Source organism: Mobula hypostoma, chromosome X1, assembly GCF_963921235.1.
Source record: "Mobula hypostoma chromosome X1, sMobHyp1.1, whole genome shotgun sequence".
NCBI lineage: Eukaryota > Metazoa > Chordata > Chondrichthyes > Myliobatiformes > Myliobatidae > Mobula > Mobula hypostoma.
In genome coordinates, this window is record NC_086128.1 from 61620902 (window position 1) to 61648578 (window position 27677).

Sequence of the window (27677 nt, forward strand, 5' to 3'; positions counted from 1 at the left end):
GACACCAACAGAATCAACAAACTCATCCGTAAGGCCAGTGATGTTGTGGGGATGGAACTGGACTCTCTGACGGTGGTGTCTGAAAAGAGGATGCTGTTTACGTTGCATGCCATCTTGGTCAGTGTCTCCCATCCACTACATAATGTACTGGGCGGGCACAGGAGTACATTCAGCCAGAGACTCATTCCACCGATATTTGCTCATGGGCCGGTGAAAATACCTTCACGGGCCAAATGTGGCCCGTGGGCCGTAGGTTGCCCACCCCTGCCCTAAAGGTTGAGCTGGTGGTGAAGAAGGGTCTTGTAGACTATTATTTAGATGGGGAGAGAATTCAAAATGCAAAGGATACCCTAGAGATTAAGCTCCAGGTTGAGTCCATTGTGAAGAAGGTGAATGCAATGTTGGCATTCATTTCTAGAGGTACAGAACACAAGAGCAGGGATGCGATATTGAGGCTCTATAAGGCACTTGTGAGACTACCTTTAGAGTATTGTGTGCAGTTTGGGGCTCCTTATTTTAGAAGGGATACACTGACTTTGGAGAGGGTTCAGAGAAGATTCATGAGAATGATTCCAGGAATCAAAAGGTTACTGTATGAGGAACGTTTGACAGCTCTTGGGCTGTATTCCCCGGAGCTCAGGAGAATGGGGGGGGGGGGGGGGTATCTCAAAGAAACATTCCAAATGTTAAAAGGCCCAAACAGATTAGATATGGCAAAGTTATTTCCCATGGTAGGGGATTCTAGGACAAGACGGCATGACTTCAAGATTGAAGGCCGTCCATTTTGAACAGAGATGCGAAGAAATTACTTTAGTCAGAGGGTGGTAAATCTGTGGAATTTGTTGCTACGAGAGGCTGTGGAGGCCAAGTCATTGGGCGTATTTAAGGCAGAGATAGATAGGTTCTTGATTAGCCGGGGCATCAAAGGGTATGGGGAGAAGGCAGGGGAGTGGGGATGACGGGAAGAATTGGATCAGCCCATGATTGAATGGCAGAGCAGACTTGATGGGCCAAATGGCCTACTTCTGCTCCTATATCTTGTGGTCTTATGTCTGACAGTGCCTTGGGAAGATCGGTTGGAGGCGTTCAAGAGTAACAAAGGCAAATATTAGTGCAGTACCAGAGACAGGGGTAGAGGGCACAATGTGAGTGTAGAGAGGTGGGGTGTAAAGGTTCGACTGGGTAGAGAACCTACTCCCTCCTTGGCATTACGGGGGCTGCAAAGAGAAGAGTCACCAGGGTTGCCACAGAGGCTGCTGACCGAGCCTCCAGATGGCTGTGGATCAAAAAGTGCGACCCGTGGACCCGTGCTGCTGGGACACAAACCGGGACCTGACCAACCCCAGCCGGGTCACCTGGGTGAGGGTTGTCTGATGTTGAAAGACCCGAAACACCCGATGACCCCAGGTTACAGCACAGATGATGTGTCCCAACCCTGCTCAGCGGTCATTATCAAAGTCGTACATGTCTGGCAGGCACTCACAGTAAAATAAAGAAACGTAACAGAGTTGATGAAAGGCTGGTTATAAACAAAGCCCGACAATGCGCTAAAGAGGACAAGTTACGTTAATGATAACTTTTTAAAAGAAAGAAACAAATAGAGGAACTATAGGAAGGATATCAGTAAGACTGAAAGAGTGCAGAGAAAGATGTTATGGTGAGGTTGTACAAGACATTGGTGAGGCCAAATTTGGAGTATTGTGTGCAGTTCTGGTCACCTAACTATAGGAAGGATATCAGTAAGATTGAAAGAGTGCAGGGAAGATTTACTAGGATGTTGCCGGGTCTTCAGGAGTTGAGTTACAGAGAAAGATTGAACAGGTTAGGACTTTATCCCTTGGAGCGTAGAAGAATGAGGGGGGATTTGATAGAGGTTTACAAAATTATGAGGGGTATAGACAGAGTAAATGGGAATAGGCTCTGTCCACTTAGATGAGGAGAGATAAATACGAGAGGACATGGCTTTAGGGTGAAAGGGGAAAGGTTTAGGGGGAACTTCTTCACTCAGAGAGTGATGGGAGTGTGGAATGAGCTGCCATCTGACATGGTAAATGCGGGCACACTCTGAAGCTTTAAGAATAAATTGGATAGATACATGGATGGGAGAAAACTGGAGGGTTATGGTCTGGATGCAGGTCAATGGGACTAGCGGAATAAAGTTACGGCACAGACTAGAAGGGCCGAATGGCCTGTTTTCTGTGCTGTAGTGTTCTATGGCTGAAGAGGAAGGGATTTGATGAGAGAGGAGAGTGGATATAGGAGAAAGGGAAGGAGGAGGGGCACCAGGGGGAGGCAGGAGGCCAGAGTGGGGAATGGAAGAGGAGAAGATGGGAGTGGGGGGGTGGGGAGAAGGAAAAAAAAACGGAGGTAGAAATCGACATTCATGCCATCAGTTTGGAGGCTACCCCAGACGGAACATGAGGGATTGCCTCTCCACCCTGAGAGTAGCCTCATCGTGGAAGGAGAGGGGGCTCTACCTTCCTCGAACACAGCCAGGTGTCCCTCAGCTCTTTTCTGCAGGATTATTAATGAACGCACAGCCTACATGAACGGGGCAAAGACACAGGAGGAAGAACATAAATGCACTACGATGCAAGACCATCTACTTCGGTAAAAATGAAGCGTATATTTCCTTCCTCTTTCTATTCCAGTCCTGAAACGTCAACTGTTTACTCCACTCCACAGATGCTGCCTGACCTGCTGAGTTCCTCCAGGACAGAGTGTGTCCATGAGAGAGAGATAGAGTGTGTGTGTGTGAGTGTGTGTGTGTGAGAGAGATTATTTTTGTAAATGTTAAGGGAATATGTGGCATTGGTGTTCAGGGAAAGTTGCACTACTTGTACACAGATCAGAGTGAAACAATATTCAGGTGTCACAAGCGATGTCCCAATGAGATTTGAGAGCAAGAACCTTACTGGAAGAACAGAGGAACCTGTGGGCGGGGGGGGGGGGGGGAACCCACAGTCACAAGGAGAACTTGCAAACTCCACACAGACAGTACCCGAGGTCAGGGTCCAACCTTGGGCTGATGGAGCTGAGGTGGGGGGGGCGGGGGGGCTAAACCACAGTCTACAAGCATAGCAGCAAAATTGGGCCATTCGGCCCATCAAGTCTACTCCACCACCTTTGCATACAGACCGGGTCTAAGGAGAGACAACGGGCAATGAGAGAAAGCACTTGCTGCTTATACAGGACTGTGCAAAAGTGTTAGACACACACACACACTCACACACAGACACACACACACACAGACATATATATCTGGGTCTCTGTTGTGGACTGAGAGTGGGAAGCGAGGGTGGGGGGGGAAGAGGGAGAGGGGAATCGTGGTTGGGAAAAGGGGAAGGGAGAGGGGAGGGAGTGGGAAACACCAGAGAGACATTGTGTAAATGATCAATAAACCGATTGTTTGGAATTAAATGACCTTGCCTGGTGTCTCAGGGTTGGGTGTGTGTCTGCCCCCAATCCCTGGCACTCCTTCTCTGCCACCTGTCCCCACACCCCTCCCGCGGCGCTCCACCCTCGCCCTCGCCATTCCCAACATCCTTTCCCACCAGATTTACAAACTCACTCTCTGCTCCACGTTGACAATACAGTGCTGTGTGGAAAAGTCTTAGGCACCCTGGCTGTATATGTGTGCCCAGGACTTATACACAGTACTGTACATCTCGATGTGTGTATAGAAAGACACGTCAGTTTGAAGAACCCTTAAAGATCAAGAACCCCATCTACCTTCCTTGGACAGAGCCAAGTGCTCCACATCTCCTTATTCAGGGTTATTAATGAATACACAGGCTACGTGAATGGGCAAGGATATGAGGGACAGAAACCTGTCAACCTCCGTCGGTCAGGGTCGACTATGGATGTTGTGTCCTTGCTGTCTAGATATGCGAGCCAGGGCAGTACGATACGGAGAGCAAGCTCCCCCTCTCCACGCAGTGGATGAACACAAAGGAACGGCAGACACTGACACGGTTTGGTACCAGTGGCGTCGCAGGAGTTGCCAGTCAGTATTGAACTCACAGGACTATGTTAGGAAGTCCCCCCCGTCACAACGCCGACCATGCACGTGGAGAATGTGCAAACTCCACTCCTACACAACCCCAGCGAGGTCAGGGTTCAAGCTGGAGTCGAGAGACGGCAGTTCTACTGGCTGTAGCACCGTGGCTACAGGACCACTGGGACAGAATCTGGCCATTCGATCCATCGGGTCAAATGCTCCCCCCCCCCCCGGCTTCGGGCGTCCGTCGGGTTTGAGTGGAGCCCACGGGTCTGCTTTCAGAGCGAGCACTTACGATGCGTGCTCGAAAGTGTACACCCAGACACGGCAGTTTGTAGAACTCGTGAACCTCCTCTGACTTTCCTGAGCAGAGTGAAGTGTTCCACAGCCCTTCGTTCCCCTCCTTCAGCCCATCCGGGGCAAAGGCCACCGACGGCGGCTCGCCAGCGTCCTCTGTCCTGGGCCTGTCTTTCAAGATGGCGCCTATCGGCCCTCCCTCCTCTCCCAGGAATGAGGCCTTTGGAGCCTCTGGAGGTCTGGGTCTGTTTTCAAACACGGGATGAGCTTGACACTCTTCCGTTCTCAGTCGTGCTCGGGACCTTCAACAGCTCTTTGCTGGAGGATTGTTGACAATGGTGGACCATGCAGGGAGAGACTGGGCAAAATGACCCACACGTCCATCGAGTCTGCTCCACTATATCGTCGCAGCTGGTCCATTTTCCCCCTCAGCCTCAATCTCCTGCCTTCTCCCTGTATCCCCTTCCATGCCCTGACCAATCCAGAATCTATTGACCTCTGCCTCAAATACACCCAGCGACTTGGCCTCCACGGCAGCCGCCTCTGGCAACGAATTCCACAGATTCACCGCCAAGTGGTCGGTCTGACACTGCGACTGGAAGGTGCAGAAGAGAAGCAGGCAGGGAATCTCAGGGCTCGGGGGCTTGGCGGTCACGGGACAAACGCTCATCTCTCACCTGTCTTCCAGAGAATTGCTGGGGCGTAGTACCCACTTCCCTTAGATCCTATGGAAAGGAGCTGGACACAGAAGGAACCTTGCTGGAGAACAGATGCGCGGGAGCAGAAAGGCTAATCCTTCACGGCCCCTGTGAATCAAGATTCAATTCCTGCCACTGCAGACTGGTTATTTTCCTGTCTTGGTTATTTATGGCTGTTCGTAAGATCTGCTGTATCTCTTCAAGTTCCTGTAAATGCCTGCAGGGTCATAAAGGGAGCCTTGGGCACACCGGCCTTCATAAATCAAAGTATTGAGTACAGGAGCTGGGATGTTGTGTTGAAGTTGTACAAGACGTTGGTGAGGACCAATTTGGAGTATTGTGTGCGGCTTTTGGCCACCTAACCACAGGGAAGAATTAAGGAAAGTTGAAAGAGTACAGAGGAAAATTTACAAGGATATCGCCAGGTCTGGAGGTCCCCCGAGTTGTAAGAAAAAAAAAATGAATAGGCTAGGACTTTATTCCTTGGAACGTAGAAGATCGAGAGGAGATTTGATAGAGGTTTACAAACTTATCAGGGGTGTCGATAGGGTAAATGCAGGCGGGCTTTTTCCGCTGAGGTTGGGTGGGACTACAACCAGAGGTCACGGGTTAAGGGTGGAAGGTGAGAAGTTTAAGGGGAACATGAGGGGGAACTTCTTCACCCAGAGGGCCCTGAGGGTGTGGAATGCGCAGCTGACACAAGTGGCCCACCCGAGATCAATTTCAACGTTTAAGAGACGTTTGGATTGGTACGTGGATGGTAGGGGGTATGGAGGGCCCTGGTGCGGGTGCAGGTCGATGGGAGGAGGCAGTTTAAATGGTTCAGCATGGACTAGATGGGCCGAAGGGCCTGCTTCTGTGCTGTACTTTCCTATGACACAAATCTCTAGGTAGGAAATGGTGACCTACGGATACTCATAATAAATTTACTCTGAGCTTCCTGTAAGGAGTATGTACGCTCTCCCCCCCATGGACGCATGGGTTTCCTCCAGGTGCTACGGTTTCCTCCCACAGTCCAAAGGAGCGTGGTTAGAATTCAAGTTAAGTCGTGGGCTTGCTGGAAGCACGGCAGCACTTGTGGGCTGCCCCCAGCACATCCTCGGACTGCGCTGATCACTACACTTCGCTCTACGTTCCGTGGTACACGTGACACAGATAGTCCTCCTCTCTCTTTACGCGTCAGTGAGCATACGAGGACGGGTGGGCGGGCAACGCTGGCAATTGTGGGGCTGCCCCTCACCCCCACACAATCCTGGGACTGCATTGGTCGTCGTCGTACGTTTCCACGTTTTGTCGTGGGCGTGACAGATAGAGCTAGCCCTTAACCTTTAAAGAGGTGCGTCCCGCGGAAGATGCGGGAAGCACAGCCAGCCTCCTCTCCCTCGCCGCACTGTGTCTAAGTTTGAACAGCAACCTCAGGAAAGGCTTCCACAAATTCCCCCTTTCCCTCAGCCGGGAAGTCCACAGAACCCGGCCGCCGGGTGTCCGCCGCCTTACCTGAACGAGCTGGAGTCGCTCCTGCGCCGCCTTCAACTCGCCCTCCGATTCGTTCTTCACTTCCGTCAGGCTGCAAGGCAAGACGCCAGAAATGAACTCGGTGGCCACTTTATTGGGTACGCCCACTCGCAAATGCAAACACCTTATCAGCCAATCACATGCCAGCGACTCAATGCCAAAAAAAAAGAGCACACAGACATGGTCAAGAGGTTCAGTTGCTCTTTAGACCAAACACCAGAATGGGGGGGGGGGGAAGAAACATGATCCAAGTGACTCTGACCTTGGAATGATTGCTGGTGCCAGATGGGGTGGTTTGAGTATCTCAGAAACTACTGATCTCCTGGGATTATTTATTTATTGAGATACAGCGCAGAACAGGCCAACAATCCCCCGATTTAGCCCTGGCCTAATCATGAGACAACTTACAATGACCAATTAACCTACCAACCGGCACGTCTTTGGACTGTGGGAGGAAACCGGAGCACCCGGAGGAAACCCACACGGTCACAGGGAGAACGTACAAGCTCCTGACAGACAGTGGCCGGAATTGAACTGGGTCGCTGATGCTGCAGACTACTGTGCTAACCACCACACTACCCAACACACAACAGTCTAGAGTTTACAGAGAATGGTACGAAAATCAAAAAAAAACCCCAAAAAACCCAGTGAGTGGCCGTTCTGGGGGGGATAGAGGTCAGAGGGGAATTATAACCTACACTCAGTGACCACTTTATTAGGTACGTTATTGCAAATATCTAATCAGCCAATCATGTGGCAGCAACTCAACGCATGAAAGTATGCAGACACGGTCACGAGGTTCAGTTGTTGTTCTGACCAAAGGTCAGAATGGGGGAAGAAATATGATCTGAGCGACTTTGACCGTGGAACGATTGTTGGTGCCAGACGGGGTGGTTTGAGTATCTCAGAAACAGTTGGTCTCCTAAGATTTTCACGCGTCAGTCTCTGGAGTTCACAGAGAATGGTGCAAAAAACAAAAATAAAAACAAACTCCTGGATGCTCTGTGGGTGAAAACACCTTGTTAATGAGAGAGGTCAGAGGACCACGGCCACACCAGTTCAAGCTGACAGGAAGGCGACAGGAACTCAAATAACCAAGCGGTGTGCGGAAGAGCATCTCTGAACGCACATGTTGAAACTTGAAGCGGATGGACTACAGCAGCAGAAGACCATGAACATACACTCAGTGGCCACTTTATTAGGTCCAGGAGGGAGTTAATAAACTGGCCTGAGTGTACAGTATATACAACTCAAAAATAACTTTCTCTGTATTAGATTTGTTTCCACAAAATGGGAAATTTCTATACGTGATGGGCATATTGAATACATCCACGTAAAAATGAAGGTTTTCCATCTTTCCCCCACTCAGAGAAACTCAAATTAAACCAAAAATACTGGGGATCCACACCCATTGCCTCTATGTCCCAGGAACTCAGCAGGTCAGGCAACATCCATGGAGGGGAATAAAGAGTCGACATTTCCAGCCAAGACCCTTCATCGGGACTGGAAAGGGGGGGGGGGGGGAGAAGCTGGAATAAGGTGAGGGGGAGGGGAACTGAGCACAACACGCTGCAGGAACCCAGGTTCCGGCCCGAAACGTTGACTGATCATTTCCACGGATGCTACCCGACCTGCTGAGTTCCTCCAGCGTGTTGTGAGTGTTGCTGTGACCCCAGCATCTGCAGGGTATTCTGTGGTTACGAACTGAGCACAAACTGGCAGGTGATAGATGAGACCAGGTGAGGGGGTGGACAGGTGAAGGAAGAAGACGCGAAACCCTAACAGATGCATGAAATGCGGAGTCTCTCTCTCTGTCTCACACTCACTGGAGGAAGTCAGTATCTGTGGAAAGGAAGAAGCAGTCGCCTTTTTTGGCCGAGACCCTTTCTCGGGACTGGAGAGAAAGAGGGGAAAGAAGTCAGAATTAAAAAAAAAAGTCAGGGGGGAGGGGGAGGTGATAGGTGATGCCAGGCAGGTGGGAAAGACAAAGAGCTGGAGAGGAAGGAATCCGATAGGAGAGGAGAGTGGACCATAGGAGAAAGGGAAGGGAGAGGGGACTCGGGAAGGTGATAGGCATGTGAGAAGAGGTAAAAGGCCAGCGTGGGGAATAGAGAATCCGGTAGAGGAAAAAATTCCCTCCCTCTCCCCTCTTCTTCTACTCCCCACTCTGGCCTTTCACCTGCCTCTCACCTCCCCCTGGGTCCCCTCCTCCTTCCCTTTCTCCCATGGTCCACTCTCCTCTCCTATCAGATTCCTTCCTCTCCAGCCCCATCCACCTGGCTTCACCTATCCTCCTTCCCCCTCCTCCCATCTTTTTATTCTGCCATCTTCCCCAATCTCCGTCCCCCCACCCCCTCCCTCCCCGGTCCTGATGAAGGGTCTCGGCCCGAAACGCCGACTGCCCATTCATTTCCACAGATGAAGTAAGAAGCTGGCAGGCGATAGGTGGAAGAGGTAAAGGGCTGAAGAAGGAGGGATCTGATAGGTGGACCATGGAAGAAAGGGAAGGTGGAAGGGGGAACAGAGGGAAGTGGGGGAAAGGGGAAACCAGACCGGGAAATGGGAAAAGGCTGGAGGGTCACTTCCCGATTACGTGGGGATCCAGGACCGGGCAGCAGCTGTCATCTCACTGAATGACCGGGCAGCAGCTGGGTAAAGGGACAGCGGGCCAGTCAAGGAACTTCTCCACCTACAGCTCAGGCACTAGCACTGTCAGTTCACCAGACACCAAGGGAGCACGGTACAGTTGTGGTCGGCAAAATGCTTTAACAGTGGCAGCAAGCCGGGCTCAATTCCCGCCGCTGGCCGGAAGGAGTGTGTACGTTCTCCCCGTGACCGCCTGGGTTTCCTCCCAAAATTCCTTCGAATTCCCAGGTGTCACAATCTCAAGAGGATCTGTCCTGGACGACACAAGGCAACTGCAAAGAAAGCACGACCACGCCTCTACTTCCTTAGGAGCCTGCGGAGGTTCGGCATGTCATCCAAAACCCTGGCAAACTTCTACAGACGTGCGGCGGGAAGGGTGCTGGCTGGCCGCATCACGGCCTGGTACGGGAACGCCGATGCCTCTGCGCAGAAAATCCTACAAAAAGATAGCACACTGAGCGCATCCACGATGACAGCATTCATCATCGGGGGCTCCTACCACTTGGGTCACGCTCTCTTCTCACTGCTGCCATCAGGTAGAACAGCGGTCCCCAACCACCGGGCTGCAAAGCATGCGCTACTGGGCCGCGAGGAAGCGATATGATTTGGCGACAGGAGTCAGCTGCACCTTTCCTCATTCCGTCACGCCCACTGTTGAGCTTGAACACACGCGAGGTCATTACCCGGGCGTCATCCATGTCAGCGCGGAAAGGAGATCAACTCCTCGAGCTTGCAAATGACGGCGGGCTGAAAAGTATGTTTGACATAACATCTCTGCTGGCATTCTGGATCAAAGTCAAGGTTAAATATCCTGAGATAGACACGAAAGCACTGAAAACGTTGCTTCCATTTCCAACATATCTCTGCAATGAATGTAACGAAAACTAATTGCGGAATAGACTGGACACAAGGAACCCCCTTCGAGTATCGCTGTCTCCCATCACCCCTCGATGGGACCGTCTTGTTGCAGGGAAACAAGCCCAGGGCTCCCACTGATTCAGCGATATTGGTGTGTTGCAATGATTTTATATGTTCACACTGGGGAAAATATGTGCTGTGTGTTTAATATCCCAACATTACTTAAAATGTTGTGATGCTATTGACTTATATAACCATATAACAATTACAGCACGGAAACAGGCCATCTCTGCCCTTCTAGTCCGTGCCGAACACTACCCTCACCTAGTCCCACTGACCTGCACTCAGCCCATAACCCTCCATTCCTTCCCTGTCCATATACCTATACAATTTTTCTTTAAATGATAATATCGAACCTGCCTCACCACGTCTACCTGCGCAAGGCTTCATGGTCATGGTAGTCTTACTCGGGGTAAACACAACGTATTTGACTGCTACTCTTGTCCGTTAGCAACTGTACCTCCACACTCCACCCCCCCACCCCCCCCCGGGTCGGCCGGTCCGCAAGAATATTGTCAATAATAAACCAGTCCACAGTGCAAAATAGGTTGGGGACCCCTGAGGTAGAAGGTACAGGAGCCTCCGTACTCACAGGTTCGAGAACAGTAACTACCCCTCAACCATCAGGCTCTTGAACAAAAAGGCCTCATTTAAGGGTTCTGTTATATTGTTATTTCATGTCCGTTATTTATTTATATCTGCATCTGCATAGTTTTCTGTTTACAGTTACTATTCTATAGATTCGCTAGGTATGCCCACAGGAGAAAGAAACCCAGGGTTGTGAGTGGTGACACGTATGTACTCTGATAATAAATTTTACTTTGAACTTCGAAATTCCAAAGACGTAGGTGTCAGGGTTGGTCACTGGCGGACGCTCTACGTTGGCATGGCGACACTCGCGGGCGGCCTCCAGCACATCCTCAGATTGACACAAATGGCAAATTTCACTGGATTTTTTTTTTTGGACAAGTAAAGACAATCTCTCTCAAATTCCTTTCAAGAGCGAGGAAGAAAGGCACAATGTGGTGACATCCTTGCATTCGACCTGACTGTTAAAACGTCAACGGGGCTGAATCCCAGAGCGTTCTAATGACCTAGAATCACAGCCCACACGACGAAGGGTGGAGTTCAGTACAACTCCACGAGACCCTTGACTCAGCCACCCGCTGGGGCCACGGTCGGCCCAGTCAGATTCAAGTGCGTTTACTCGAGTACAGATTTCAGATGCAAGCCCCACCCCACCCCCAGGCAGAGTGGGGGGGGGTCTCTGCGTGGATTTTCCCCTATTCCACGGCCACAGTGAAGCCCCCAGCATCCCAGCCAGAGTTTACCACTGAACCGATGAGAAAGAAGCTATCTGTCACGCCTGGGCCTTTCTGCATGCCCGGGCTTCCCTACAGGATTTTTGGCAGTTCACTGGATATTCGAGCTTTGAAATTCAGAATAAATTATCAAAGTACATGCATGTCACCATGTACGACCCCGAGACTCACTTTCGTGCGGGCATTCACAGTAGAAACAAAGATATACCATAGAATCAATTAAAAAAATCTACACACAAAGACAGCCAACCAATGTGCAGAAGATAAAATGTGTGAATGCAAAAAAAGGTTAGGTAGATAAATAAATTCCTTGAAAGTGATTGCACTGCAGTCTCATAAGACCATAAGATACAGGAGAAGTAGGCCATTCAGCCCATCGAGTCTGCTCTGCCATTCAATTCTGGGCTGATCCAATTCTTCCAGTTATCCCCACTCCTGTGCCTTCACCCCACACACTACACCCTTTGATGCCCTGGCTAATCAAGAACCTATCCATCTCCACCTTAAAGACATCCAAAGACTTGGCCTCCACAGCTGCTCATGGCAACAAATTCCACAGATTTACTACCCCGACTAAAGCAATTTCTCCGCATCTCAGTTCTAAATGGACGTCCTTCAATCCTGAAGTCGTGCCCTCTTGTCCAAGATTCCCCTACCATGGGAAATAAGTCTGCCATATCTAATCTGTTCAGGCCTTTTAACATTCGGAATGTTTCTATGAGACCCCCCCCCCCCCATTCTCCTGAACTGCAGGGAATACAGCCCAAGAGCTGCCAGAAGTTCCTCATACAGTAACCCTTTCATTCCCGGAATCATTCTTGTGAATCTTCTCTGAACCCTCTCCAAAGTCTGTATATCCTTTCTAAAATAAGGAGCCCAAAACTGCACACAATACTCTAAATGTGGTCTCATAAGTACTTTATAGACCCTCAACATCACCCTGCTCTTATATTTTCTAATACTCTAGAAATGAATGCCAACATTACATTCGCCTTCTTCACAACTGACTCAGTCTGGAGGTCAACCTTTAGGGTATCTTGCACAAGGACTCCCAAGTCCATTTGCATCTCTGCATTTTGAATTATCTCCCCATCTAAATAAATCTGTCTGTTTATTTCTTCCAAAGTGCATGACCATACACTTTCTAACATTGTATTTCATTTGCCACTTCCTTGCCCATTCCCTTAAACTATCAGTCTCTCTGCAGGCTCTCTATTTCATCAACACTACCTGCTCCTCCACCTATCTTTGTATCATTGGCAAATTTAGCCACAAATCTATTAATACCGTAGTCTAAATCATTGACATACATCGTAAAAAGCAGTGGTCCCAACACCGGCCCCTGTGGAACTCCGCTGGTAACTGGCAGCCAGCCAGAATAGGATCCCTTTATTCCCACTCTCTGTTTTCTGCCCATCACAGCCTATGCTCCACCCATGCTAGTAACTTCCCTATAATTCCATGGACTCTTATTTTGTTAAGCAGCCTCATGTGCGGCACCTTGTCAAAGGCCTTCTGAAAATCCAAGTACACCACATCCACTGCATCTTGTTTGTCTACCCTGTTTGTAATTTCCTCAAAAAGTTGCAGTAGGTTAGTCAGGCAGGATTTTCCTTTCAGGGAACCATGCTGGCTTTGGCCTATCTTGTCATGTGCCTGGAGGTACTCCGTAATCTCATCCCCAACAATCGATTCCAACAGCTTCCCAAACACTGATGTCAGGCTAACAGGTCTAGTTTCCTTTCTGCTGCCTCCCACCCTTCAAAAATAGCGGGGTAACATTTGCAATTTTCCAATCATCTGGTACAATCAATGCCAGAATCTCAGTGAAATGCACGACTGAAATGTGGCAGATGTTCAGGGAACATTTGCATGGCGTTCTGCATAGGCATGTTCCGCTGAGGCAGGGAAAGGATGGTAGGGTTAAAGAACCATGGTGTACAAAGGAAGTAGAAAATCTAGTTAAAAAAAGCTTATGAAAGGTTCAAGAAACTAGATACTGTTGGAGCTCTAGAAAGGTTGCTAGGAACGAGCTTAAGAATGGAATTAGGAGAGCCAGAAGGGGCCATAAGGTCTTGGTGATCAGGACTAAGGAAAACCCCAGGGCATTCTACAAGTATGTGAAGAGTAAGAGGATGAGCCATGTGAGAACAGGACCAATCAGGTGCGATAGTGGAAACGTATGCATGGGGTCGGAGGAAGTAGCGGAGGTACTTAATGAATACTTTGCTTCAGTATTCATCAGGGAAAAACACCTAGGCAATTGTAGAGATGACTTACAGCAGACTGAAAAGCTTGAGCATACAGACATTAAGAAAGAGGGTATCTGGAGCATTTGAAAAGTATTGTTAGATAAGTCACCGGGACCAGATGTGATGTACCCCAGGCTACTGTGGGAAACGAGGGAGGAGATTGCTGAGCCTCTTGCGATGATCTTTGCATCATCAATAGGGACGGGAGAAGTACCGGAGGATTGGAGGGTTGCAAATGTTGTTCCCTTATTCAAGAAAGGAAGTAGAGATAACCCAGGAAATTATAGACCAGCGAGTCTGACTTCAATGATGGGCAGGTTGTTGGAGTCCTGAGAGGCAGGATTTATGAACATTTGGAGAGAGATAATCTGATTAGGAGTAGTCATCATGGCTTTGTTAATTGTAGGTCGTGTTTTACGAGCCTGATTGAATTCTTTGAGGATGTAACAAACACATTGATGAAGGTAGAGCAGTGGATGTAGTGCATATGGATTTCAGTAAGGCAATTGATAAAGTTCCCCATGCCAGGCTCCTTCAGAAAGTAAGGAGGCATGGGATCAAAGGAGACCTTGCTTTGTGGATCCAGAATTGGCTTGCCCACAGAAGGCAAAGGGTGATTATGGATGGTTCGTATTCTGCATGGAGGTCAGTGACCAGTGATGTTCCGCAGGGATCTATTCTGGGACTGCTACTCTTTGTGATTTTTTTTTTATATATAAATGACCTGCATGAAGAAGTAGAGAGTGGGTTAATAAGTTTGCTGATGACACAAAGGTTGGGGGTATTCGCAATAGACACTGCTCTACATACTGTCCTAACTCATCTGGAGAAGTGAGAATGCTGTTCTTGAACTACAGTTCAGCATTCAACACCATAATTCCCTCCAGGCTCGACAAGAAGCTCAGAGACCTCGGCCTTCACCCTGCCTTGTGCGGCTGGATCCTGGACTTCCTGTCAGATCACCGGCAGGCGGTAAGAGTGGGCTCTCTCACCTCTGCCCCTCTGACTCTCAATACAGGAGCCCCTCAGGGCTGTGTACTGAGACCCCTCCTTTACTCCCTGTATACCCATGTCTCTGTTGCCACCCACAGCTCCAATTTGCTAATTAAATTTGCTGACGACACTACATTGATTGGCCTTATCTCAAACAATAATGAGGTGGTCTACAGGGAAGAAGTCATCTCTCTGACAGAGTGGTGTCAAGAAAACAACCTCTCCCTCAATGTCACAACAACAAAGGAGCTGGTTGTGGATTACAGGAGGAATGGAGATGGGCTAACCCCTATTGACATCAATGGATCTGGGGTTGAGAGGGTAAACAGCTTTAAGTTCCTCGGCATCCACATCACCGAGCACCTCACGTGATCCGTACACACCATCTGTGTGGTGTAAAAGGCACAACAGCATCTCTTTCACCTCAGACCGTTGAGGAAGTTTGATATGGGCCCCGAACCCCAAAAACTTTCTACAGGTAAGCAATTGAGAGCATCCTGACTGGCTGCATCACTGCCTGGTACGGGAACTGTACCTCCCTCAATCGCAGGACTCTGCAGAGAGTGGTGCGGACAGCCCAGCGCATCTGTAGATGTGAACTTCCCACTATTCAGGACATTTACAGAGACAAGTGTGTAAAAAGGGCCTGAACAATCATTGGGGACCTGAGTCACCCCAACCACAATCTATTCCAGCTGCTGCCATCCGGGATATGGTACCGTAGCATTAAAGCCAGGACCAACAGGCTCCGGGACAGCTTCTTCCACCAGACTATCAGACTGATTAACTCGGGCTGATTTGAGTGTACTCTATATTACATTGACTGTTCTATTTATTATAAATTACTGTGTTTGCACATTGCACATTTAGACGGAGGCGTAACGTAGAGGTTTTTACTCATGTATGAGAAGGGTGTAAGAAATAAAATAAAGTCAAAATCAAGTCAGAGGTTACAGTGGGACATCAATAGGATGCAGAATTGGGCTGAGAATTGGCAGATGGAGTTCAACCCAGATAAGTGTGAAGTGATTCATTTTGGTAGGTCAAATTTGAAGACAGAATATTATATTAATGGTAAGACTCATGGCAGTGCAGGGGATCAGCAAGACCTTGGGGTCCATGTCCATAGGACACTCAAAGCTGCTGCACAGGTTGACAGTATTGTTAAGAAGGCGTATGGTTTATTGGCCTTCATCAACCATGGGATTGAGTTCAAGAGCCGTGAGGTAATGTTACAGCTATACAAGACCTTGGTCAGACCCCACTTGGAGTACTGTGTTCAGTTCTGGTCACCTCACTACAGGAAGGGTGTGGATACTATAGAGAAGAGTGCAGAGGAGATTTACAAGCTTGTTGCCTGGATTGGAGAGTGGGCCTTATGAGAATAGGTTGAGTGAATTTGGCCTTTTCTCCTTGGAGTGACAGAGGATGAGAGGTGAACTAATGGAGGTGTACAAGATGATGAGAGGCATTGATCGTGTGGATAGCCAGAGGCTTTTTCCCAGGGCTGAAATGGCTAACATGAGGGGGCGCAGTTTTAAGGTGCTTGGAAGTAGGTACAAAGGGGATATCAGGAGTAAGTTTTCACACAGAGAGTGGTGGGTGTGTGTGGAATGCACTGCCAGCGAAGTTGGTAATGGTGGATACAATAGGGTCTTTTAAGAGACACTTAGATAGGTACATGGAGCTTAGGAAAATAGAGGGCTATGCAGCAGGGAAATTCTAGGCAGTCTTAGAGTAGGTTACATGGTTGGCACAACATTGTGGGCCGAAGGGCCTGTAATGTGCCGTAGATTTCTGTTTCTATGGATACTCTGTGGTCATCCTCCTCAGTAGTCGTTACCTCACTTTAGATGCGATTGAGGGGGTGACCTGACAGAGGACGAGCACGGCGATCGGATCTCTGGCACTGAGCCTGGTTCCATGATGCAGAAGGGAAAGAGGAAGATGAGGAATATGGTAGTCATAGGGGATTCCATAGTGAGAGGAACAGACAGGAGGTTCTATCTTGGATCGGGTGCAGAGTATGCTGAAGGGAGAGGGTGAACAGCCAGAAGTCTCGGTACACGTTGGTACCAATGGCAGAGGTAGAAAAAGGGAGGAGGTCCTAAAGAGAGAATTCAGGGAGTTGGGTAAAGCAGGACCTCTTGGGTAGTAATCTCAGGATTGCTGCCTGTACCACGTGCTGACGAGTGTAAGAATAGCTTGATCAGGCTTATTAATGCGTGGCTGAGAGACTGGTGTAGGGGGCAGGGCTTCAGATTCCTGGATCACTGGGGCCTCTTCTGGGGCAGGTACGACCTGTACAAAAAGGACAGGTTGCACCTGAACCCAAAGGGGTCTAATATCCTAGTGGGCACATTTAATAGAGCTGTTTGGGAGGGTTTAAACTAATTTGGCAGGAGGGTGAGAACCAGTGTGATAGGGTGAGGAAGGGGAAAACAGAAATAAATCAAAGATAGCGTGCAACAGAGATTATAGAAAGAACAGGCAGGTGATGAGGCATAATCACAGCCAGTGGTATGAGTTACGGGACAATAGAGGTGTGGTGCCGTTAAAACAGAAAGCAACAAATACTGGACTGGAAGTGTTGTATTTGGATGCACGTAGCATAAGGAATAAAATGAATGATCTTGAAATTCAGCTACAGATTCCAAATATGATGTTGTAGCCATCTCTGAAACTTGGCTAAAGGATGGCTGCCATTAGGAGCTGAAGATCCGAGGATATACCGTGTATCAGAAAGATAGGTTAGTAGGTAGAGGGGGTGATGTGGCCCTGTGTATAAGAAATAACATTAAATCATTAGAAAGAGATGACATAGGATCGGAAGGTGTAGAGTCTCTATGGGTTGAGTTGAGAAATGGGAAGGGTAAAAGGACCCTAATGTCAGTTGTATACAGGCCTCCAAACAGCAGCTGGGATGTGGATTACAAATTACAGCAGGAGATGGAAAAGACGTGTCAGAAGGGGAATGTCATGATAATCATTGGGGATTTTAACATGAAAGTGGATTGGGAAAACCAGGTCAGTACTTGACCCCAGGAGAGAGAATTTGTAGAATGTGTAAAGGATGGCTTTTTAGAACAGCTTGTTGTTGAGCCCACTAGGGGATTGACTGTGCTGGATTGGGTGTTGTGCAATGATCTGGAGGTGATAAGAGACCTTAAGGTTAGGGAACCCTTAGGGAACAGTGATCACAATATGATCGAGTTCACTTTGAAATCTGAGAGAGAAAAAGTAAAATCCAATGTGTCGGTATTTCAGTGGAATACAGGAAATTACAATGGCATCAGAGGGGAACTGGCCAAGGTTAACTGGAAAGGGATATTTGCAGGAAGGACAGCAGAGCATCAATGGCTGGAGTTCCTGTGAAAAACGAGGGAAGTGCAAGACAGATATATTCCAAATAAGAAGAAATTTTCAAAGGGAAGAAGGACACTACCGTGGCTGACAAGTGAAGTCAGAGTCAAAGTAAAAGCAAAAGAGAGGGCATACAAGGAAGCCAGAGCTAGTGGGAAGATAGAGGATTGGGAAGCTTTTAAAAACTCGCAGAAGGAAACTAAGAAGCTCATTAGGAAGAAAAGATGAATAATGAAAGGAAGCTAGCAACTAGTATCAAAGTAACTGAAAGCTTTTTTAAGTATATAAAGGGTAAAAGAGTTGAGGGTAGATATAGGACCAATACAAAATGACGCTGGAGATATTATGATGAGAGATGCAGAGATAGCAGGAACTGAATGTGTATTTTGCATCAGTCTTCACAGTGGAAGACCTCTGCAGTATACCGGACATTCAAGAGTGTCAGGGAAGTGAAGTTTGTGCAGTGAAAATTACGACTGAGAAGGTGCTCAGGAAGCTTAATGGTCTGAGGGCGGATAAATCTCCTGGACCTGATGGAATGCAGCCTCGGGTTCTGAAGGAAGTAGCTGGAGAGATTGCAGAGGCATTAACGATGATTTTCAAGAACCAGACCCCCGGAGCAGGCCAGCGTAGCCCCAAGGGCTTGCTCGTCAGTTCATCTTATTAGCGGGCACAGAGCACAGCAGACAAGTGAGTGCACAGGAGTCTGGAGATCTACGGCATATTACAGGCCCTTCCGCCTGCAATGTTCTGCTGACTGTGTAACCTACTCTAGAGACTGCCCAGAATTTCCCTAGCGCATAGCTCTCCATTTTTCTAAGCTCCATGTACCTATCCAAGGGGCTCTTAAAAGACCCTATTGTATCCACCTCCACCACCACCGCCGGTAGTGCATTCCACGCACCCACCACTCTGTGGAAAAACTTACCCCTGACATCCCCTCGGTACCCATTTCCAAACACCTTAAAACTGTGCCCCCTCATGTTAGCCATTTCAGCCCTGGGAAAAACCCTCTGACTATCCACATGATCAATGCCCCCCATCATCTTGTACACCTCTATCAGGTCACCTCTCATCCTCCGTCGCTCCGAGGAGAAAAGGCCGAGTTCACTCAACCTACCGCGGGACTGAAGCAGCAGGAGGAGGAGCGAGGGGCTCGGGAGAGCGCTGAGAGCTGGGAAGCAGCTGAGGCCAGTGTGCTTTAAAAAGGAGGGCGGAGGGCAACTGAAGGGTTAAACAGAGAGTTGATTAGTTGATTAGAGGGGGTGAGTACTTGAGATAATTGGCAGGGACAAATAAAAGGAGGGGTAACTGAAGAGGAGCGGCCAGTGTGTGAGTGGCTCAGGGTAGGAGTGGAGCTTTGAGGCTTTGACTCGAGAGGCTTCGGCGAGCAGAGGCTGAGGATGAACCTGCTCCCAGTGAGGTAAGGCTGGGTAAGTTCCTTTAACTAATTTAATTAACTTGGGAGTAGGTAATGGAGGCAGCAGTTAGGGCAGTCGAGTGCTCCGTTTGCAGTATGTGGGAAGTCAGGGTGGGCACAATCGTCCCTGATGACTACACCTGCGAAAGGTGCATCCAGCTGCAGCTCCTGACAAACTGAGTTAGGGAACTGGAACTGGAACTGGAGCTGGATGAACTTCGGATCATTCGGGAGGCAGAGGCAGAAATAGACAGGAGTTACTGGGAGATAGTCACCCCTAAGGGTCAGGAGACAGGTGACTGTCAGGAGAGGGAAGGGGAATAGACAGAATGAGCAGAGCACCCCTGTGGCCGTTCCCACCAATAATAAGTACATCGTTTTGGATACTGTTGATGGGGACGACCTACAAGGGACGAGTTGCAGTAGTTGCGTCTCTGGCACTGAGACTGGACCCTCAGCTCAGAAGGGAAGGAGGGAGAAGAGGAGAGCAGTAGTGATAGGGGATTCGATAGTTAGGGAGACAGATAAGAGGTTCTGTGGGAGAGATCGAGAATCCCGTATGGTCTGTTGCCTCCCTGGTGCCAGGGTCCGCGATATCTCGGATCGAGTTCTCGGTATTCTCAGGAGGGAGGGTGAGTAGCCGGATGTCGTGGTCCATGTAGGGACCAACGACGTGGATAGGGAGGAGGAGGTCCTGCAAAGAGAGTTTAGGGAGTTAGGTACAAAGCTGAAGGACAGGACCTCCAGGGTTGCAGTCTCAGGATTACTACCTGTGCCACATGTTAGTGAGGCTAGAAAGAGGAAGATAATGCAGCTAAATATGTGGCTAAGAAGTTGGTGCAGGAGGGAGGGCTTCATGTTTCTGGACAATTGGGCCATGTTCCAGGGAAGGTGGGACCTGTTCCGATGGGACGGGCTGCACCTGAACTGGAGGGGGACTAACATCCTTGCGGGAAGGTTTGCTAGTGCTGCTCCGGGGGGTTTAAACTAGATTTGCAGGGGGAGGGGAACCAGAGTGTTAGAGCAGATAGTGAGGTGGAGGAGGATAAAGGTCATGCGAGGACTGCATGTATAGACAGAGATCAAAGGTTTGTACGTGATAGAAATGTTCTCAGGTGCATCTATTTCAATGCAAGTAGTATTGTAGGAAAGCCAGGTGAGTTTAGGGTGTGGATTGGCATGTGGGATTACGACATTATTGCTATTAGTGAGACTTGGTTGCAGGAGGGGCAGGATTTGCTGTTTAATGTTCCGGGGTTCTGTGGTTTCAGACGTGACAGAGGGGGAGGGATGAAAGGGGGAGGAGTGGCATTGCTAGTCAGGGAAAATATCACAGCTGTGCATAGACAGGACAGCCCGGAGGGCTTGTCTACAGAGGCCATATGGGTGGAGCTGAGGAATGGGGGAAAGGTGTGACCACACTAATAGGGTTGTATTGTAGACCGCCCAACATTCAGAGAGAATTGGAGGAGCAAATCTGTAGAGAGAGAGAGCACACTGATGTAAGAAACAGAAAGTTGTAATAGTAGGGGATTTTAAACTTTCCACATATTGACTGGGACTCCCACTGTAGTGTTGTAGTGTTCTGTGGTTCTATGCTGAAGGAGAATACAAGAGGGGAAATCAAGGATCTGGATGCACAAGGAGTTACTGAAGCCTGGGTCTTGGAGATTATTGACAAGTTTCGAGAGCATGATAGAAATTACAAGTGGAGTTTACCCAAGGGACCAGAGTACAAATTTCAGAGGCACCGCCCCCCCAAGGCAGAGTGGGGGCCTTTGCTTGGATTTTCCCTGTTCCAAGGCCACAGATAGCAACACTGCAGCCTCCAAATATCCCAGCCAAGAGTTTACCATTCAACCCATGAGAAAGCAAGCTGCCTGTCACACCGAAGGCTTCCCTACATCACACCAGACGCTTCCCTACGTTCATCGGCTGCTCGGGTTGCCGGGTGCCAGAACAAAAGGCAGGCAGCCCCCTACCTTGCCAGCTCGTCCTCCTTGGCGCCATTCTCCGCCCTGACCCTCTCGTTCTCTTGCTGAAGCTGTCTCAGCTTGTCCCTGTCCTTCTCGTTCTTCTGTTTCAGCTGCTCCAGCGAGGCCTGGGCTGACTCCACCTGGGCCAGCAGGTCCTGCAGAAGACGAGGAAGCAGATCTGATGAGCACTGGGGATTCTGCAGATGCTGAAAACCCAGAGTTACTCTGCAAAACTTTGTGCAATATGGTTATCTGCACAGTGTGAATGTGCACCCATTACCGTGTAATATTACAGTAATTCTTCCACCACCACCTTCGCAGTATGAACCTGCAAATCTTGTCATCTTTGATTTGCAAATCTTGTGCAACTTATTTTTAAACTCACTTTTTTTTTATTCTTTCTTACTTCTAATATCAGTATATCTGTGCACTTGTAATGCTACTGTGACACCAATTTCCTCTGGAACCAATGAAGTATCTCTCTATCTATCTGAAAACAACACACAGAATGCTGGAGGAACGCAGCACGTCAGTCAGCACTTGTAGAGGGGACTAGCCAGTCGATGTTGCAGGCCGAGACCCTTCACCAGGACAAGAAAAGGAAGGGGGAAGAAGCCAGAATAAGAATTTGATCATCTCCAACCTGATGGCATGAACATCGATTTCCCTACCTTCTGGTAATTTCTCTTCCCCCCCCCCCACCCCCCGCCCCAACCCTTTCCTGCTTTTCTTATTCACCTTTCTGGTTATCCCTCACCTGCCCATCACCTCCCTCCGGGTTCCTCACCCTTCCCTTTCTCCACTGGTCCACTCCCCTCTCCTGTCACGTTCCTCCTTCAGCCCCTTTAGCTCTTCCACCAATCACCTCACAGCTTTCTCACTTCACACTGCTGGAGACCTGGGTTGTGACCAAAGGGAAAATGGCTATCGTCACTTAGTGAAAGGGTGTCTACTTGGTGTGTCAAAAACGAAACTTGGGGAAAATGGTGAAAATGGTGAAAAAAAAACAAAGAAATATCTACCTGAATCGGGGGGGGGGGAGAAGAGGGGGGGACAGACTCTTTCTCTCTCCCCCCCCCCATACTGAGGGCAAAGTTCCTTTTTTAAAAAAATAACACTAGGACATACCAACACACATCAAAGTTGCTGGTGAACGCAGCAGGCCAGGCAGCATCTCTAGGAAGAGGTACAGTCAACGTTTCAGGCCGAGACCCTTCGTCAGGACTAACTGAAGGAAGAGATAGTAAGAGATTTGAAAGTTGGAGGGGGAGGGGGAGATCCAAAATGATAGGAGAAGACAGGAGGGGGAGGGATGGAGCCAAGAGCTGGACAGGTGATAGGCAAAAGGGGATATGAGAGGATCATGGGACAGGAGGTCCGGGAAGAAAAACAAGGAGGGGGGGAGATCCAGAGGATGGGCAAGAGGTATATTCAGAGGGACAGAGGGAGAAAAAGGAGAGTGAGAGAAAGAATGTGTGCATAAAAATAAGTAACAGATGGGGTATGAGGGGGAGGTGGGGCCTTAGCGGAAGCTAGAGAAGTCGATGTTCATGCCATCAGGTTGGAGGCTACCCAGACGGAATATAAGGAATACTAGGACATACCATCTTTAATTGCTAACAAATTTAACTTAAGACTACACAAAAATTACAAAAATGATACACCCAACAACCTAGTTACAATCACGTGACAAAATAAAGAGATATCACTCCACTTACTAAGTAGACAAACATATATGTATTTACACATCCCCGGAGAAAAGGGACACTCTGCCCTGTTGGCGGGAAAGTCACCATAAAGCCCACACGAGTACATTGGTTCGGTTTAGGAGCCAGTATGAGAATATACCGGGGATGATACCGAAGTGGGAACACTCAGCACAAAGGCAGTGGAACGCCAGGACAACGTTTGTGTGTTCGCGCGTGCAAGGGGTGTGTTTGCCGAGAGCTCTCCGTCACATATACACAGATTGATTGTGTGCCCATAAAGTGACGCTGGGCACGGGAGCGTCCATACATAAGGTGACCCTGACGGGAACTGATAAAAGTCGCGGTGGGGGGGGGGGGGGTCGGGTTAGTGAGTGTTCCGAACCTCACCTGCTTTTCCGCCTGCACATTTAAACAAGCCACCTCCTTCTCAGTCAGGATCGTTCTGAGCTGTTCCTCCTTCTCACTCCGGGCCTTCAGTTCCAACTCAGACTTCAGCTTCTGTTCCCGTACTTGTTCCTCGAGTTCCAACACCGCTTTCTGTGGTGCACGAGTAACAAAGGGCACGGGGAGGAGCAGGCGACAAGAGACACATTATGGAACAGTGCCTTTGAGCTGTGGCACCTAGCAACCCGATTTAACCCGAGCCTAATTACGGGGACAATTTACAATGACCAATTCACCTCCCCAACCACTACTTCTTTGGACTGTGGGCGGAAACCGGAGCACCCGGAGGAAACCCACGCGGTCACGGGGAGAACGTACCAATCCTTACAGACAGCGGTGGGAATTGAACCCGTGTCGCCTGTACTGTAAAGCGCCGTGCTGACCACTGCGCCACCGTGCCCCCCCCCAAATGTTGACAGTGAGCTGTGACAGAGACAGAGACAGAGGTAGATGAAGACAGCGACAGCTCACAGTTTATACTTTCTTCAAGGACATCGCCTGCTTGCAGTCTTACACAGACAGAGATGGGCGGAGTTATTTGAGAGATAGCTGGTGCACAGCACGGGAAGATAAAATAGGTCAGATGATATAGAAGCAACATACATCAAAGTTGCTGGTGAACGCAGCAGGCCAGGCAGCATCTATAGGAAGAGGCGCAGTCGACGTTTCAGGCCGAGACCCTTCGTCGACTGCGCCTCTTCCTATAGATGCTGCCTGGCCTGCTGCGTTCACCAGCAACTTTGATGTATGTTGCTTGAATTTCCAGCATCTGCAGAATTCCTGTTGTTCAGATGATATAGACCTCAGGCACATGTTTTGGGACACTGAATGAGCTTTGATGTGCCCTCAGAAAAGTGGATTTTTGGAGGATCGATCAGGCAGATCGATCAGCGGCTCTTGCAGTGAAAGGAAAAGGCAGTGACCGGTGGGGAGTTGTCCATGTGTCTACCCTTGCCTGGGTGATAGCTCCACCAGAGAAAACCGGTCCCCTTTGTTGTGGTCACAGTCGGTGACTTTTCTTTTTAAATCTTTTTATTGAATAAGTACACAGAAGGTAAACCATATAGGCACTAATACACTGTTAGATTACAAGAAATATTAATACAGAAAAAAAATTAATACAAATAGTGCAATTTAAACATAAAATAACAAGGTAGTATAATAGTATACTAATTTTTATATATATCAATAAAGAAAGAAAAAAAAACAAAAATCCCCCAAAAAAACCCACCGTGCAACTAAACTAAAAGCAAAGCAAAGCAATGGGTAACTAGGAAACAAGTAGAGTTAAAGAACTTAAAATCACGTCCTCAAACCCAACCTCCATTAAAAAGTTAAAAAAAACAAGAAGGGAATATAAATATAGACCGAGAGAAAAAAAAATTACACTAAATGAAAATGTTGAATAAAAGATCTCCAGGTCTGTTCGAATGTAACTGAAGAATCATAAAGATTACTTCTAATTTTCTCCAAATTTAAGCATATCATCATCTGGGAAAACCAAAAAAACGTAGTTGGAGCATTAGTCTCTTTCCAATGTTGTGAAATACATCTTTTCGCCATTAAAGTAAGAAATTCAATCATTCTACAGGCTGAAGGAGAAAAATTACTGGAAATTTTAGGTAATCCAAAGATAGCAGTAATAGGATGGGGAGAGATATCTATATTCAATACCTTTGAGATAATATTAAAAATGTCTCTCCAAAAAGTTTCCAGAGTAGGACAGGACCAAAACATATGAGTTAAAGAGGCCATCTCCCCCTGACATCTATCACAAAAAGGATTAATATGAGAATAGAAACGAGCTAATTTATCTTTGGACATATGTGCTCTATGGACAACTTTAAATTGAATTAGGGAATGTTTAGCACAGATAGAGGAAGTATTGACTAGTTGTAAAATCTGCCCCCAGTCATCCACGGAAATAATAGAACCCAATTCTTGTTCCCAATCTGACCTAATCTTATCAAATGGAGCTTTCCTAAGTTTCATAATAATATTATAAATAATAACCATTGCACCTTTCTGACATGGATTAAGGTTAATTATAGTATCTAAAATATATGTAGGAGGGAGCATTGGAAAGGAAGAGAGTATAGTACTTAGGAAATTTCTAACCTGGAGATAGCTAAAAAAATGTATTCTTGGTAAGCTATATTTATTAGATAATTGTTCAAAAGACATAAGGGAACCATCTAAAAATAAATCCAAAAACCGTGAAATACCCTTAGTCGTCCAAATTTGAAAAGCACGATCCGTGAAATAGGGAGGAAAAAATGTTACCTAAAATAGGGATCGCTAGCCCAAATTTTCTGAATTGAAACCAAATACGTAAGGTATATTTAACTATCGGGTTACAGACCTGTTTGTGGTGTTTCAAATCAAAAGGAAGAGAAGAACCTAAAATAGAGCCAAGTGCATAACCTCGAACAGATTGTAATTCCAATACTACCCATTTAGGAATGGATAGTGCATCTTGATCAAGTAACCAAAATTTCATGTGTCAAATATTAATTGCCCAATAATAGAATCTAGGTTAGGTAATGCTAAACCTCCATCTCTCTTAGCTTTCTGTAGATGTATTCTACCCAGTCTCGGGTTTTTATTTTGCCAAATAAATGAAGAAATTTTAGAGTCAACTTTATCAAAAAAAGATTTTGGAACAAAAATCGGTAATGCCTGAAATATATATGAAAATTTTGGCAGAATAAACATCTTAACAGCATTAATACGACCAATCAAAGTTAAATAAAGTGGAGACCATTTAAACGAAAGTTGAGTAATATGATCAATTAAGGGTAAAAAATTAGTCTTAAATAGATCTTCATGTTTACAAGTAATTTTAATCCCAAGATATGAAAAATAATTATTAATCAATTTAAACAGAAGGTTATGATACAAGGGAAGTTGCTTATTAATCGGGAAAAGTTCACTCTTACTGAGATTTAACTTGTAACCGGAAAAGAGACTAAATTGTGCTAATAAATCTAAAGCAGCAGGGATAGATTTTTGAGGATTAGAAATACATAAAAGTAAGTCATCAGCATAGAGTGATATTTTATGGGACTTTAAGTCCCGAGTTATCCCAATAATATTTGGAGATTCTCGAACGGCAAATGCAAGAGGTTCTAATGCAATATCAAATAATAAAGGACTAAGAGGACAACCTTGTCTAATACTTCAAGAAAGAGGGAAAAAGGGTGAACTTAAAGAGTTAGTACGAACTGAGGCCATAGGAGAATGATATAACAATTTAATCCAGGATATAAATTTCGAGCTAAAATTAAACATTTCAAGCACCTTAAATAAGTAAGGCCATTCTACTCTGTCAAAGGCTTTTTCAGCACCTAAAGAAATAAGGCACTCAGGAACATTTTGTGAATGAGTGTAAACAATATTTAACAGTGTGCGAATGTTATAGAAAGAGTAACGACCTTTAATAAAACCCGTTTGGTCTTCCAAAATAATATAAGAAAGTGCTTTTTCCAATCTGTTTGCTAATAATTTAGAAAAAAATTTTAGAATCAACATTTAATAAAGATATTGGTCTATAAGATGCACATTGAGCAGGATCTTTATCCTTCTTTAATATTAAAGAAATTGACGCTCTATTGAAAGATTCAGGAAGTTTACCAAGTTTTAATGAAGCCTCCAGAACCCTGAAAAACCAAGGGATTAATGAAGGTGCAAAAAATTTATAAAATTCTGCGGTGAACCCATCAGGGCCAGGAGCTTTCCCCAGGTTCATAGAAAAAATAACATTCTCAATCTCATCAGTGGTAATGGGAGTATCTAGCATAGAAGATATATCCTGTGAGATCTTAGGGAAATCTAGGTTATCTAAAAAGTCATTCATATATTTAGAGTCTCGTAAAGACTCTGATTGATATAAGGAGGAATAAAAATCAAAAAAGGCTTGATTAATCTCAGCATGATCAAGTATCAGTTGATCATTTTGATTATAAATCTGATTAATTTGAAATTTAGTATAATTAGTCTTCAGCTGATTAGCCAACAGTTTACCAACTTTGTCACTATGTATATAAAATTCACTTCTTGTTTTCATTAATTGATTTGCAACAGAGGACGAAAGTAATAAACTGTTCCATTTGAAGTTCAGTTCT

At 47.1% G+C, this 27677-nt stretch overlaps 1 protein-coding gene across 6 annotated transcripts in view; it reads right to left on the reverse strand.

The window, feature by feature from the left end:
• Positions 1-27677, reverse strand: part of LOC134340437 (tax1-binding protein 1 homolog) — a 150874-nt gene that overhangs the window by 79485 nt on the left and 43712 nt on the right. For all 6 annotated transcript variants that reach the window (XM_063037673.1, XM_063037674.1, XM_063037675.1 and 3 more), the window contains exons 7-9: positions 23497-23646; positions 21407-21555; positions 6493-6562 (exon numbers count right to left, since the gene is read on the reverse strand). In XM_063037673.1, coding sequence (XP_062893743.1) covers positions 6493-6562; positions 21407-21555; positions 23497-23646 — 369 coding nt within the window. The remainder of the gene's footprint in view (positions 1-6492; positions 6563-21406; positions 21556-23496; positions 23647-27677) is intronic.